Source organism: Acanthaster planci, linkage group LG10 (genome assembly GCF_054643075.1).
Source record: "Acanthaster planci isolate LZ-2023a linkage group LG10, COTS_SCS, whole genome shotgun sequence".
Lineage (NCBI taxonomy): Eukaryota > Metazoa > Echinodermata > Asteroidea > Valvatida > Acanthasteridae > Acanthaster > Acanthaster planci.
This window is the reverse complement of record NC_141786.1, coordinates 14,514,141-14,526,947: the sequence shown is the minus strand read 5'-3', so window position 1 is coordinate 14,526,947 and position 12,807 is coordinate 14,514,141. Positions and strand designations below refer to the sequence as shown.

The following is a 12,807-nucleotide window of genomic DNA, read 5'->3' as shown; positions in this document are numbered from 1 at the left end:
CCACTACGTTTGCAAGGAGTGCATTAAATACACTACAGACAAACACAGATAGGGGGTTATTCTTGCCGCAGCCTAACCGCAGTGTCCTTCAACATGCCACCCCCCCCATTTCTTTCAATGCAATTCAACTTCTGCCCTTTTAAATGGTATTACACATTTTGGAGGTATGAGCTAACACTGCGTAATTCTGACAAAAAGCCATCTGTGGACGGTATGAATTCAACATCCAGACAGCTATTCGGTGCAAAGCCCTTTCCGACTTTGTCCGTTAAGTCATCTGTGACGCAAATATGGATTTCTGGGTGTCATAAGAAAGAGGACGTGATCCTGAAACAGATCAGATTCACCATTTACTAAAATAATTTGGCACTTTCAAGAAACAGATTAATTAATTTCGGTTTCCTTTTTAGGACACCCTCTATAGCATTGATCATTTCTTTTTGCGCTATTTGAGCAAATGGGTAAATGAAAAGTCTGAAGCTAGACCGTGACAACGAACCCAGTTGAGAAAACTGGTGTTTTTATTGAATTGCAAATTACATTTAAGCAGAAATCGAAAATATGCATCTTTGTAATAGTCACTGAAAGTGTAAGTTTCCACCCCCTTAGAATATGAAGGATTGAAGCACATGCCAGTAGCATAACCTCATTAATTAGCCATTGACGGATCTGGCATAGTTTTGATACTCCGTTCTTATGAAATTATTTACATAAATTTATTTACATAAACTGCCCACTAATGTGATTAACTGCTGGTGCGTCTGCAAGTCTGTGGTAAATCGAATCTTACTCTTGTTCCTGATTGATACATTTCTAATGTTGAAAGATGCATTTAGAGGTTCCACAGCCAAGCTACTCTTAGTCTCAGAATCTTCCATTTTGATTGGTGGAATCTGCATTTTCATCAGTCGTCATTCTCTTTTGTTGGTCCAGCGCATGTGCATTGCCCCACAAACCCCGTTGAACCATCGGGCCCTTGCGTGCACGAGGTCTGAACAAACTTTCAGTCACATTTGGCTGTCCGTCCTTCGACCATGGACACTTTCGTGGTTCTTCCCAAAGAGCTGTTCCTAAGCGTGGATCGGTCCGCTCCTGAAGACGGCGATGGGGTCCGTAGTCATGCGACCGAGCCGCAGCCATCGCGGCCGTGGGGGTTGAGCGTATGGACGGCGGTACCACTTCATGCGGGCACGCGCTTTACTACTACCCAAGGTATTACGGTCTGTGTCCGATTAGGATGCGCCGTAGGAAATCGACAATACCCTCAGGTAAGTCGCACCAAGAGGATAGATTCCATGAGCAACAAGTTTTAGTTCCTTTAGAATCAGACTTAAAACAGGCAAAATCCATCGATCCCTTTCCTAGCAGTGGTCATGATAGATAAAATTTCTGATTTTCGATTTTTCTGAAGTACAGTTTTGGATTTGTTCTAGTGGGCTCAGCTGGCAATCGTTTCAAATTTGGTATATACACTAGATTCTGTAACAGAAATACCGTAATATGAAACGTGCGATGAAAAGACGCTGCAAAGCCGTGTTTCTTAATTCTTGTAGAAAATAACAGTACTGCTATCAAACAGATTTTACGTGATAAGTGTGAATTTTATACATTTCGAAAGACATTTAATTCCCTTAACTATAAATTGGTCAGGAAATACCCGAAGGTGGCGATATTTGGCACCCTTTCGTTTCAGTAGTAGGTATGCAGTGGGAAGAAAAAGTTGGACAGGATTTACTTTGCACGTTGCGCATACCGCAACGTTTCAAGTAACTTGCAACTTTGGCGTAACGTTGTGTACAAAGTGGAGTTCGCATCGAATAAAATCCCAACACTGGTGCAGCACAGATTTTGCAGTGCATGTGAATCCACTGCAAAAACTGCGCTGTTTTATGAAAAAATCTTAGTATCTTTATATACAGGACCACTAATCCAACTCGGTCCTACTATACACAAATAAAGACATTGTAATTTCGCTGTGAAAGCCAAAATTTACAATTTTCCCAGAGAGCATCTTCACTCTTTACAGACCTAGCAGTTAGAATTGTTTTCAACAAAGAATGAAGTGAGGTTCAAATCTAAGACTCTTAGAACACTGTAGGGATTATCCGTGCATTTTTCAAATAATTGAAAAATAGACAATTTAGAACGTTTCAGATTCAGACCACTTGGGAAATCGTCACTTTTTTCAGCCATTCAAATTTCATTTCTTGAAAATGAGGTATTTCACTGTCCACTGTTGCTAACTAAAACAAAGATTAATACACACAAATTTTATCCTCGTTTCTTCGAAAAGATTGTTTCAAATTTACTTCTGCTGGGCTAGCGAGGTAAAATCTTCTAAAAATATCAGAATAAGAGGTCTAAATCCCCACCAAACTGGGCCATCAAAAATAAGAAAATAAGGAGGATTTTAGTAGCACGTACTCCTTATCCAAACCTGGATATGCCGTGCAACTTCATACGCAAGGGCGGATCCAGAATCAATTTTAGGGAAGCCAGTATTGTTTTGGGGAACTAAATTTGGAAACTTTTTATGTGAACTGTTTCTAAGACATGTGACCACAATTATTTAGAGGTTTCTTGCACGCTTTTGGGATTCAAGAAAAGGAAATGAAACAGAACAAAATATTTGTCCAAAAAATTGCTTTTGTTTGTATTTTGTCTGGAAGGATGGCTCCCGTTGGCGACCCTAGATCCCGCCAATGCACAGACGACCAATTATCATAAACCATGAACTGCATTCGGTTCGTTCAACACTGCATGGTGTTCCTTCAGAACTATGTGGTGTTCATTCAACACTGCAGATTTTACAGTGTGATAAGTTACCCTGTTTTCTTTTTATTTGAAATGAGAACAGGAAGTAGTTCGTCTCCCTCCCACATGGAGTACGGCCAAAATGCATGGGTTGCTTTGTTTGTTTTCTATGAACTTCGTTTTCTTCGTTTTCATGAGCCAGTTGTTTTTCAGTGTTCCGATTTCTGTTTTGTTTTCATGACAGATCTAGCACACAGAAAACAGAGGCTGACGTAAAAGGGGGGGGGTTGAGTGTTCAAGCGTAGGCGCCAGGCATGCCCTGCTGAACGTGTTTGGGGCATTCACCGGAAGAAACTTAAATCTGTTATTTTTAACTTTTCTTGCATTCTGAACAATTCGAGAATAAAAGTTAGGAACTTTATAATTTCTGTTATTTCCATCATCATTTTGCTTGCTCAGCGGCTGATTGGGGAAGGCAACTCTAAGTAACCACACTCAACCACACAAGGGTATCGGTTGTTTAAGGTCCATACTGACACGTTAGTACACCCACCCAATCCGTTGCTGTTGACTATAGACAATTACAATCTCCCCCTTGTAATTGAAAGTATATTGTTCGTAAACGACGTTCATACCTTGTTACTTAAGCAATTGCGTGTTTACGTAATACCAACAAATGGGAATGAACCTTACGATAAACATTCGGCTTCCCCCACCCTTTTCCGCATTGTCGAAGTAGTGAAAACAGATAGAAATTTTGAAAGAATTTTATTTTTCTAAAAACTGAAGAGGCATTTTAATGATATCGGTGTTAGTCTAGTTTCGTGCAGAGCTTGAACCATTCGGTAGAATAACAGTCGGGGTTCTCTCTAACCAAGCTATTGCGCAGAAAGTCTGTTGAGGTACCGTTTGCGGATCAGCTTTCCTCGCTTTGAACGAACTGTCGCAAAGAGCCTTTACACATGATGAAAAGATTCCAGCGGGATAAGTAGTTTTTATTATGTGTATATAGGAATTAGTACAATTCTTTCCTAAATACTGTTAGCAACAAATTTACATAATTATTCCCAAAATGTACACGAAATGCCACCGATGGCCAATGGCGGATCCATGATGAAATTTTCGAGGTTATGGGACAAATTGTTGTTTGGGGAAAGTTATCCTATTGGCTTGAATGACGTAATAAATAACCTTTTTCAGGACACCTTACACGTGCCTGTCGTCACTTTATGACTAAAGATGGCATTGTGAAATACGAAGCAAGTTAATTCAAATTAATAAATACACAAGGACAGATCCAGAACTAAATTTTGGGGAGACTTGTTTTTAGGGAGCAAAAATTCAGATTTTTAATATAACCTTTTAATTTTTTTTCTGAAGGATGAGGACATATTCGGGAAATTGTTTACATACTTGCGGAGGCGAAATAAAGAACAAGAAAATGGCCTTTCTCCCAATATTTTTCGAAACGAAAAAGGCTCTTTGGGGCATGGCCCCTGTTTGCCCTTCTGGGATCCACCTTTGTAAATAAGTGAACAACTGTTACAAAAATATATTCTCTTTCTGCTCTTTAAGGAATTATGTCTGGGTATTCTGACTAGTTGGTGCTCTAAACAAAAGGTTTATGAGATGAGCAGGGAAAGTTTTGGTAATTACCAGTCTCACTAATACCTACGCAGTTAGAATTGTTTGCTCAATATGTAGACTGTCGTAAGGCTTGACTGAGCCTTTGCCTTTCATCAAGTGTAACAATCTGCGGCAATTTCCTGACCTGTTGCACTTACAAAATATACAACGCACAGTTAACATAAAAACCTGTAACTTCAAACAAGGAGTGTTGACTGCGTTCATTTGTTTGTGTAGAACTGTGTGTATAGCTTTAGTGGCTGTCACGACCATGCAACTTGCAGGCCCGTATGTGCTGACAGCTCTCTGTTTGTTTTACTTGCAATATGGATTGTTCAGACTATCCAAACTTGCTCAAGAAATATCGGGCACGCAGGTTTATATTCCATATTAAATTTATTTGGTAAACTGGTGAGATATTGTGCTTGCACAGTCTGCATTAAGCGTAGCATTGCCGGCGTAATTATTGAGTTTAGATAAGGTTTTCAGTAACGAAAGTCTACTCTTGACACCGCGATGAGGAAAATAGCTGAGGAAAATGTGTCACCTTTGATGAAAACCATTTTCTACTAAACAACGTAGCCATCCAAACTAATTAATACTGATTTGTTATCTTGACATTAATTATGGAACTGAACTTACACGATCAACATCGAAGTTGTTCTAGTTACACATATAGATGAAGTCGATGTCAGAGGTACGAAAACATGCCGGGAATAAATATTATTTTGAAGCTGACGACAACGGGAGCACGAAGGCAAAAACAAGTTGTTTTAAGCGGCGGGAATCAGACAGACGAGACATAAGCGCTGAGTGACAAGGCCAATTATGAAGCGATCCAGAATTCCGAGTGACGACACTAACATGGCAATTACAGCATGTTTGTTTCGAATTTGTACAACACAAACATCTAATGATCAGCGTGTTAGTCAGTAACAGTGTTATTTCAAGCAATGATAATTAATATCTTACACGATGAGTGATGTCTGCACTCGAATGTGCGTGTGATCTCCGGATTTTTGATATACATGTATGTACCGGAGTTTAATGCAGTGCATCTGCCTTCATAGCGTTGTGCACTACCCTTACGATCAGAATTCCTCAAAATATCGCAAATGGAACATTTGATTTGATATTAAGGTGGGAAAATCGAACAGAAAGTGTCAACACTTTCAATTATAACTGGATGTCATTTTAAAACATATCTTATGGGGTGAAAAGTAGACCTACAGGTTTATAGGAAACTATCGTTTCGATATTCTACTCTCCTTGTTACTTTTCTTTGTTTCTTAACCAGCAAGCGTTTCCTTTATCATAAAAAAACGTTTGCCTCCGACGTTTATCAATGTCAGTGTATTTTGGTGCCCTTGGTTGTTTGCGATACAGTAATATAAACTTGTGTAACACGCTGGATAACAAGTGCACAAGTTATCCAGACATATAAACTCCCCATTCGTTGAAGTCGCTTTTCGGGCATTGAGTTGTTTTACTGGTTCTCACCCGTTGCTTAAGTGCAAGCTGAATTACAGCGATTGTATATCTTGTTACTGCAGGTCAAGAGGTGGACACAAACCGGTAGAAATTACAGCCTTGGACATGTAAACACACTCCCGATTTGTGTCAGTCATTAATCACTTGGCCGCCTTCGCCGGCACCAGTAGATTAGACCACAGTGCTTGAATCTTATGATTTATGATTATGTCACTGCTGGCTGCGACTCTGTGCCTTATGATACCATGTAGGTCTTGGAAGCTTTCAAGTTCGCATAAGCGTCTGCGCTCTGATTCTGCCTGAGAGAAATGTGTTGGCGGCACAGTAGAGATAGCCATCCACAAGTGCTCCCTCGCAGTGTGCCAGAGGTTACAGTGACCCGTCTGTGCCAATATACCCTTGTGTAGACCCTACAGTTTTGTGCCTATCAGAACGCCACGCAACCGGGATAGCAGATTAGGTGCGCCCTCTCTCGTAGGGAGTCCGACGTACAAGGACAGAAAAAGCAACCACTAGTCATTCAGACAGCACCACCACCCACCTTCACTCCGATTTTCAAAGGCATCCAACCCAGCTTATTGTTTACATTGGTGCACAGAGAACTTCACAGTCACGTTAATAATTTGATTGTTAGCTGGCTCTTTGCTCAAAGAAATTAATCCTTATTTTGAGACAAATGTGCTTATTTTCTTAAACTTTTCATCGACAAATACTAAGATGCGTTGCGTCTACGTTAACATGAGCTTTAACAGGGCAAATTTCAACATGTACCTTTTATCTGCTCCTAAGGTTTGCTTCAGAGTCTCTTGATAAATTTAATCTACAACTTCTACACGGAGTAGGGAGGGTTGTCAAAGATGGCATGAGAAATAAAACACATAAACAGATATGACATTCAGTAATTCACAATGCATAAATTTTTCATGCACGAAAGCTCGATTGGTTAATTGAAGTAAATAAAGAGTAAGAAGTGACAGGTGGAAAGCAATACAACGCAGCCAAAATTGTAAAGACATGTAATTGTCCGTTTGGTTTATTTTAAGGTGTGGAGCAATTTTGGATGCTACGAAGAAATTCGGAAGGGCCCAAAGTACTATGAGCGCCATTGCAACTGGGTTTGTTTCCTGCGATCAGTAGACAGCCGAGACCACGCTAACGTTGTAGTGTACAAGATCAAAGGTGAGACTATCAGTAACCTGCAAGCCAATACGGAGTTTACATTTCAAGTCTTTTTCAGACTGATTGCTTTCGCTAACTTTGTACTTACCAGATTTTCCTTTGGAAAATAGTCTCTGGCTTCTCCACGCACAAATAGAGGTCATTTTTAAGACTTCTCCCATCGCCGAAGACCCCAACGATACTCAAACATATGGAAAGAACAAAGACGCTGGTAATAGGCAAGTTGGACCTTAACGGTACCGACTGTCTGCGTCAGGTCATCATTGGAGCTCATAAAAAACACATACCGGCACGACCGGCGTCGACAAAAATTAATGGCTGAGCGAACGTATTGCGAACTGAAGGAACAGTTCGGCTTCAAAAAGTGCAAACCTTTGCACAGTGCAAAAAAAAGTCATTCGAAAACATTCGCACTCAGAGATGTCATTTTGTTTCACTTTTGTCAGATGACGTCACACAATGTCTCCTCCGCGATTCTCTGCGCCTTGGAAATTACGCTGAGAGGTTTAGCCACGCCTCTCCCAGTTTATAACTACGGTGCATGGCACCTGTGAACAGACAAAAAAGTTAAACCTGTCGGAGCGCCGCACGGCAACTTCCTGTTACGTTTAGGCCTTATTAACGGTTGATTTCCCATGATTTACACTTTAATCGTTCCTTTTAAAGGGAAGCCGGTTTTTGAAGTGATCGAGTTCGTGCCAGCATGCAGGCAGCTTATGGCGTTCTTCCAAGTCACTGATCATAGCATCTGTAGCATCCTCAGTCCGGACATCAACCCACCTTGCCAGACAACGATCGTGCAGTCTACGCGATCTTCACATCCGCAAGGTGAAATAACACAGTAGTGCTTCCATTAAACACATTTCTCATGAGACCCGACCATCTTCACAAAAACGAACAAAGGCAGGGGTCTTTTCAATCCGCGTGAATACTGTTCTTTCTCTTTACTGCTTTTTTACACCGTGTGCCAGAATATATGTGCCTTAATTACTGCATATTTTCATTTTAAGGGCTGGCACTTTTTACTTGTCCAAACTTATTTATTTCCGAAATGTGATTATTAAATTTGGGGAGTTGTCCCTTCAGAAAAACCCTGGTTTCCTTGGGGAGCTTAGGTTCTATTAATATATACCGAGTCTGATCAATGTATAGACCAGAACTTCTCTCCATCACAAATAATATGCATGCATTTTTTGTTCGTCTTTAACAAGCAGATCGCAATATCTTGTGGTCAGCGATACCGTACCGACCAAGTCGAAGTACAGAGGGATACTCTGGGAGTACCATATCTCTGCCCAGCTCTAGGCTGACAAACCCGCTCTGCTACCCCACCAGTGCTCGAGTTGCCGACGTCAGGAAGGAGGTACCGCTGTGGACATCACCGCGTCGCGGCAAAGAAAGAACATCGCTGCCGTGCGAAGTTTGCGGCAAATCGTTCGACAGACCGTCGCTCCTGCGGAGACACATGAGGACTCATACGGGTCCGTACTAAGCCCTTTTTATTGGGGTGTCGCACAAACAGTAGTTGGCGTTTCATTACAAAATTACAGACATTAAGTAACGACGTTACAGGTCGGTAGGATCAGGCAGGATTATTTTGGTCTGTATTAAACAGGTGATTCCATGATATGCATATTAACATAGAAGTGCCAGATGCCCATGTAACAACATAAGTAGCAGATACATAATGTAACGTTCGTATTTTAAACCTTGTTTCTCATTCAGTTGGCCCCCAAATCATATCAGCCCCCCCCCACCTTGTTAAAATGCTAGCACCATCAGTCAATCTGCAGGATCGTTTGATCTTCGCGTAAAGTGTCCAGCTTAGGCCCATGTCAATCTTCGTGCTTATGCCGTGTCGAATAAATTTGAATAGAGCACGACGCTGGCACGGCGTAAGCACGGCAGTGGTTTCAAACGTTGATTTTAGTTCAAAAAGCCCAGTCAAACTTAAATTAATTTAACGTGGCGGACCACCACAACACGAAACATGATATTGCGATTTTTCACCCAGAGTCACCAAGAAAAGGGATTTAGATTCGGCGAGCACTACAACTACTTTATTGCTCGAAAAAATCGAGGCCTTTTTATTCTCAAAGCCCGATGTTATGGTTCCCAGCGATCTTGCATTGAAGTCTCAATGAAATAGGCCTATAACCCAGGTGAACAGCCGATATCGATTGGGAGTCTTTTCTTTTTTCATTTAAATTTGTGCAATACTGTTTTGAAAAGGACAGGTAAAATTAAAATTTTGGTTCAGGATCGAACAATCGAAACGGCGCAATCAGGCGATCGTACAGATGTGCCGGTTGCGCCACAGAAAAATATATGGTTCTTTAACAAAATAGTTTAATATCCTGGTAATTATTGTTTTCAGGTGAGAAGCCACATAGTTGCAATGTGTGCGGCAAGGCCTTCAGTACATCTAGTTCCCTGAACACACACTGTCGTATTCACTCGGGAGAGAAACCTCACGTCTGCGGTGTTTGCGGGAAAAGATTTACTGCTAGTTCCAACCTGTACTACCACCGCATGACACACAGAAAGGTATAATTCACCGTAGTAATCTCAATTTTACGCTAAATGCAGTGTATCATTAGGCAAGTATGTCTTCCATAAAGATTTCAGTTCAAAAGGATGGACCAGGACCCCTGTGAGACAGCTCAGAGAAATTCCAAGTGAACGATCTTTGTAGAAACTAGAAATATCACATTGTTTTAATTTTTTCATTCCAACTCTTGTTAGCAGAAGCGTAAAAGCTTTGCGAACTACTTTCAATCTAAAATTCTAATTTATATTCAGTTATATGTAGTGCCAAATGCAACAACTTCGCAAACGGAAACTCTCAGGTGCTGATGGTAACTTCTGGGTGCTGAAGAAATTGATACAGTAATGTTGATAGCTTCTTGTTCCCTATGATTGCATCTGAAGGCCAGGGAACTAGACTTGGTTCGGGTCATGAGGTGCAATAGGGATCTCTCCTTCGCCTGCCAGTGATGCACAAAGAAATGGGAAGTGGCACAAGACATAAATTTTACCAAGCAATAATAACAGAATATTGGAAAATTGGCAGACCTTTCACGGCTTTGATGGTGGACAAAAAAGTATGGGGAAGTCTAAGACCTCAAAAGACCCCAACCTGCACCCCCAATAGTACAACTGGTGCTCAATGCTCTTATTTACCCGTGTACACCTGAGCTCTATTTTTTCGATTTTATTTAAAAAAAACTGTAATTTTGTCATTGTGTGCCATTATAAGCCAGTTTGCTGTTCGAGCTATACGAGGACACCTTACATGTGACAGTTTCAGCTTGGGAATATCATTAAATCATAACATATAATGATATGTAGTGGTTGAGAAAAAAAGATCAAGGACACCACCGAATCTACTGCCATATGTTGAGGCCTATGGTATTTCCACTGCTTCAATGGTTCATCTTTTAAAAAGGCTGTATGCAGATTTTATATAAACTGTCATCTGTTCAACTTCATGCGTACTCTTCCCCAAGTCTGAACCGACAAATTGTAATGTCAATAGGCCTCTATGTTTTTGTGTATTTGGATGTAGGCTGTTCGTTAAAAAACAACAGAGGGCGCTACAAGGGCCCCAGCTCGAGTACTCGTGTGCTTGTGGACTCAGCCTCGTCCTCAAAAAGTAACCGTGCAAGCATATTAAGGATCGCTTGACCGGTTGTAAATACACAGAAATTAAAAAAAATGAGAATTGTATTCGCTTCGCTGACAGTTCTTCCATTTTACTTACCGCCAAAAGCCAAAGAAAGAGTGTTTTAATACTTGTTCTATTTGCCGCGTAACTGTTTCCATTTAAGCACAAATCTACTTCTTTTGGTCTGCAGGACAAACCGCATAAGTGCACCATGTGCTGCAAGTCTTTCCCAACTCCTGGCGACCTCCGTAGCCACATGTTTGTCCACAATGGCTCTTGGCCCTTCAAATGCCAGTTCTGCAATCGAGGATTCAGCAAGCACACTAACCTGAAGAACCACATCATGCTTCATACAGGTCGGTTTCAATTTACGTAATTTTTGTTAGAGCATAGGTCACTATACACTATAGGTCAAAGCCTATTTTCATGTGTTCACAAAATCAATTACATTCCGGCCTAAAAAGGACTAATTGGCAAGCAGTTTAAAAGATGTCTGTCGCCTGATATTAGCTTGATCATGTTGGGAAGTGTTGTTTGTCAATTATCTTTTACAGTGGTAGGGTGCTATTCGGTTCTAATTTTTCTTTTGTAATTTATCATCTGTGCTAATTTTGTCCTATTCCATGATTTATCACTTCTTCAGTGTTTTAACTGGGAAGATGCTGAATGTCTATACAAAAATTAATATTTGAAGTTCCCAAAATTTTAAAACCCTTTTCATAAAGTCCTCTTCGTTTTTTCTTCCTTAAATTTCCTTTGTGTTTTTGTACATCCACAGTTAGGCCATTTTGGCTCTTAAAAGACTTCCTCAGACCCAAACCCTCTCTCCCCACATCTCCTGCCTTCAGGACCTATAGATATTTTCAAAATGAAAGGAAATACATTTTAGTAAAAGGAAAAATGTTGACGATCAATATACTATGTTCATTTAAATCAATGTCTTCCACAGGGGAGAAGCCTCATGTTTGTGTTTTATGTGGGAAGCGATTTGCCTTGGTCTGCAATCTGAAATCGCACTCAAAGACCCATCAAGGAAGGCAACATACCACACAGTGTATGGCCAACAGCAAGCTGCCATCGTTCAGTGCCTAAACACCAAGATGCCTTCACTGAGAAAACATGTTAATTGCTCAAACTCCCGAGGAAATAAGTAAGGGTATCTTGACTACATTTGTACAATGAGACTTGTGCCGTGAAATGGGTCAGTTCATTATCACAAATCACAAATTGCTTCTTTACAAAGCAAAGGGACAGAATTTAAGTTTTCATGATGCAGTATAAATGACACTTTTATTCAGACTACTTAATTCTTCTTAAGAATCAAATAAAAAATGCATTGAAACACAAAACATGTTCACTGTAAAAGATTACTTTTCTAGAAGATAAATATTTTCAGTGTAACTAATGTACATGTACTTGGCCAATGTTAACCCTTCCAAGTGGTCATATGTTTTGATGAGCTACTTTATGTGGTTTCCCTTAACCACTTTGACTCAAGATGATTTGTTTGGCTCAAAAACATTCTACCACACTTTTATTGTTGCTTCGGCATTATCACACTGTTTTCAGAAGGTACAAAACAGTTAAAGTGATTACTAGATTGTTGGGAAACAAGTTACTTTTTCTTTGTTTTCTTTATAAATTTTCTTCTGAATACGTGTACTTATATTTTGTTAAGAGCTGCCCAAGTAAATGTACATAACAAAATCAGACAAAACTATTGTGTCATGTTCACAATGTATATAACGGCTTGTTTTTCAAATATGGGCAAATTGATCAAATGGCAAGAAAGAATGTCATCGTGCATATAAAACAGTGAATTGTGAATGCTACATTTTAGATTATAGCTACCTGTGGAAACAGTGAAATTGTAAGCCAATTTTAGATTAAATGAACCCCCATTCTTAGCAACAGGTGGCAGTAGCAGATCTAGATTCACTAAAGGACAGAAGGGGCCATAGGTCGATCTTTGTATTCCACTGTGTGTTACATTTTGATGAACCAATATGTGCTCGAGGTGGATGCTCATTGTCCCACTAATCGCTGTACTGGTGGACCATTCATGGAGAAGTAGATATAAGTAAGACTTG

General features: G+C 40.3%; 1 protein-coding gene across 1 annotated transcript; it reads left to right on the top strand.

Annotated features, from left to right (window-relative positions):
- Nucleotides 1-975: 975 nt before the first annotated feature.
- Nucleotides 976-12,728, top strand: LOC110982040 (uncharacterized). Its single transcript, XM_022240173.2, has 7 exons — nucleotides 976-1,268; nucleotides 6,915-7,050; nucleotides 7,717-7,878; nucleotides 8,265-8,531; nucleotides 9,428-9,597; nucleotides 10,908-11,073; nucleotides 11,667-12,728. Exons 1-7 carry the CDS (start codon nucleotides 1,035-1,037, stop codon nucleotides 11,807-11,809), a joined length of 1,278 nt encoding a protein of 425 aa, XP_022095865.1. The 5' UTR covers nucleotides 976-1,034; the 3' UTR covers nucleotides 11,810-12,728.
- The last annotated feature ends 79 nt before the right edge of the window (nucleotides 12,729-12,807 follow it).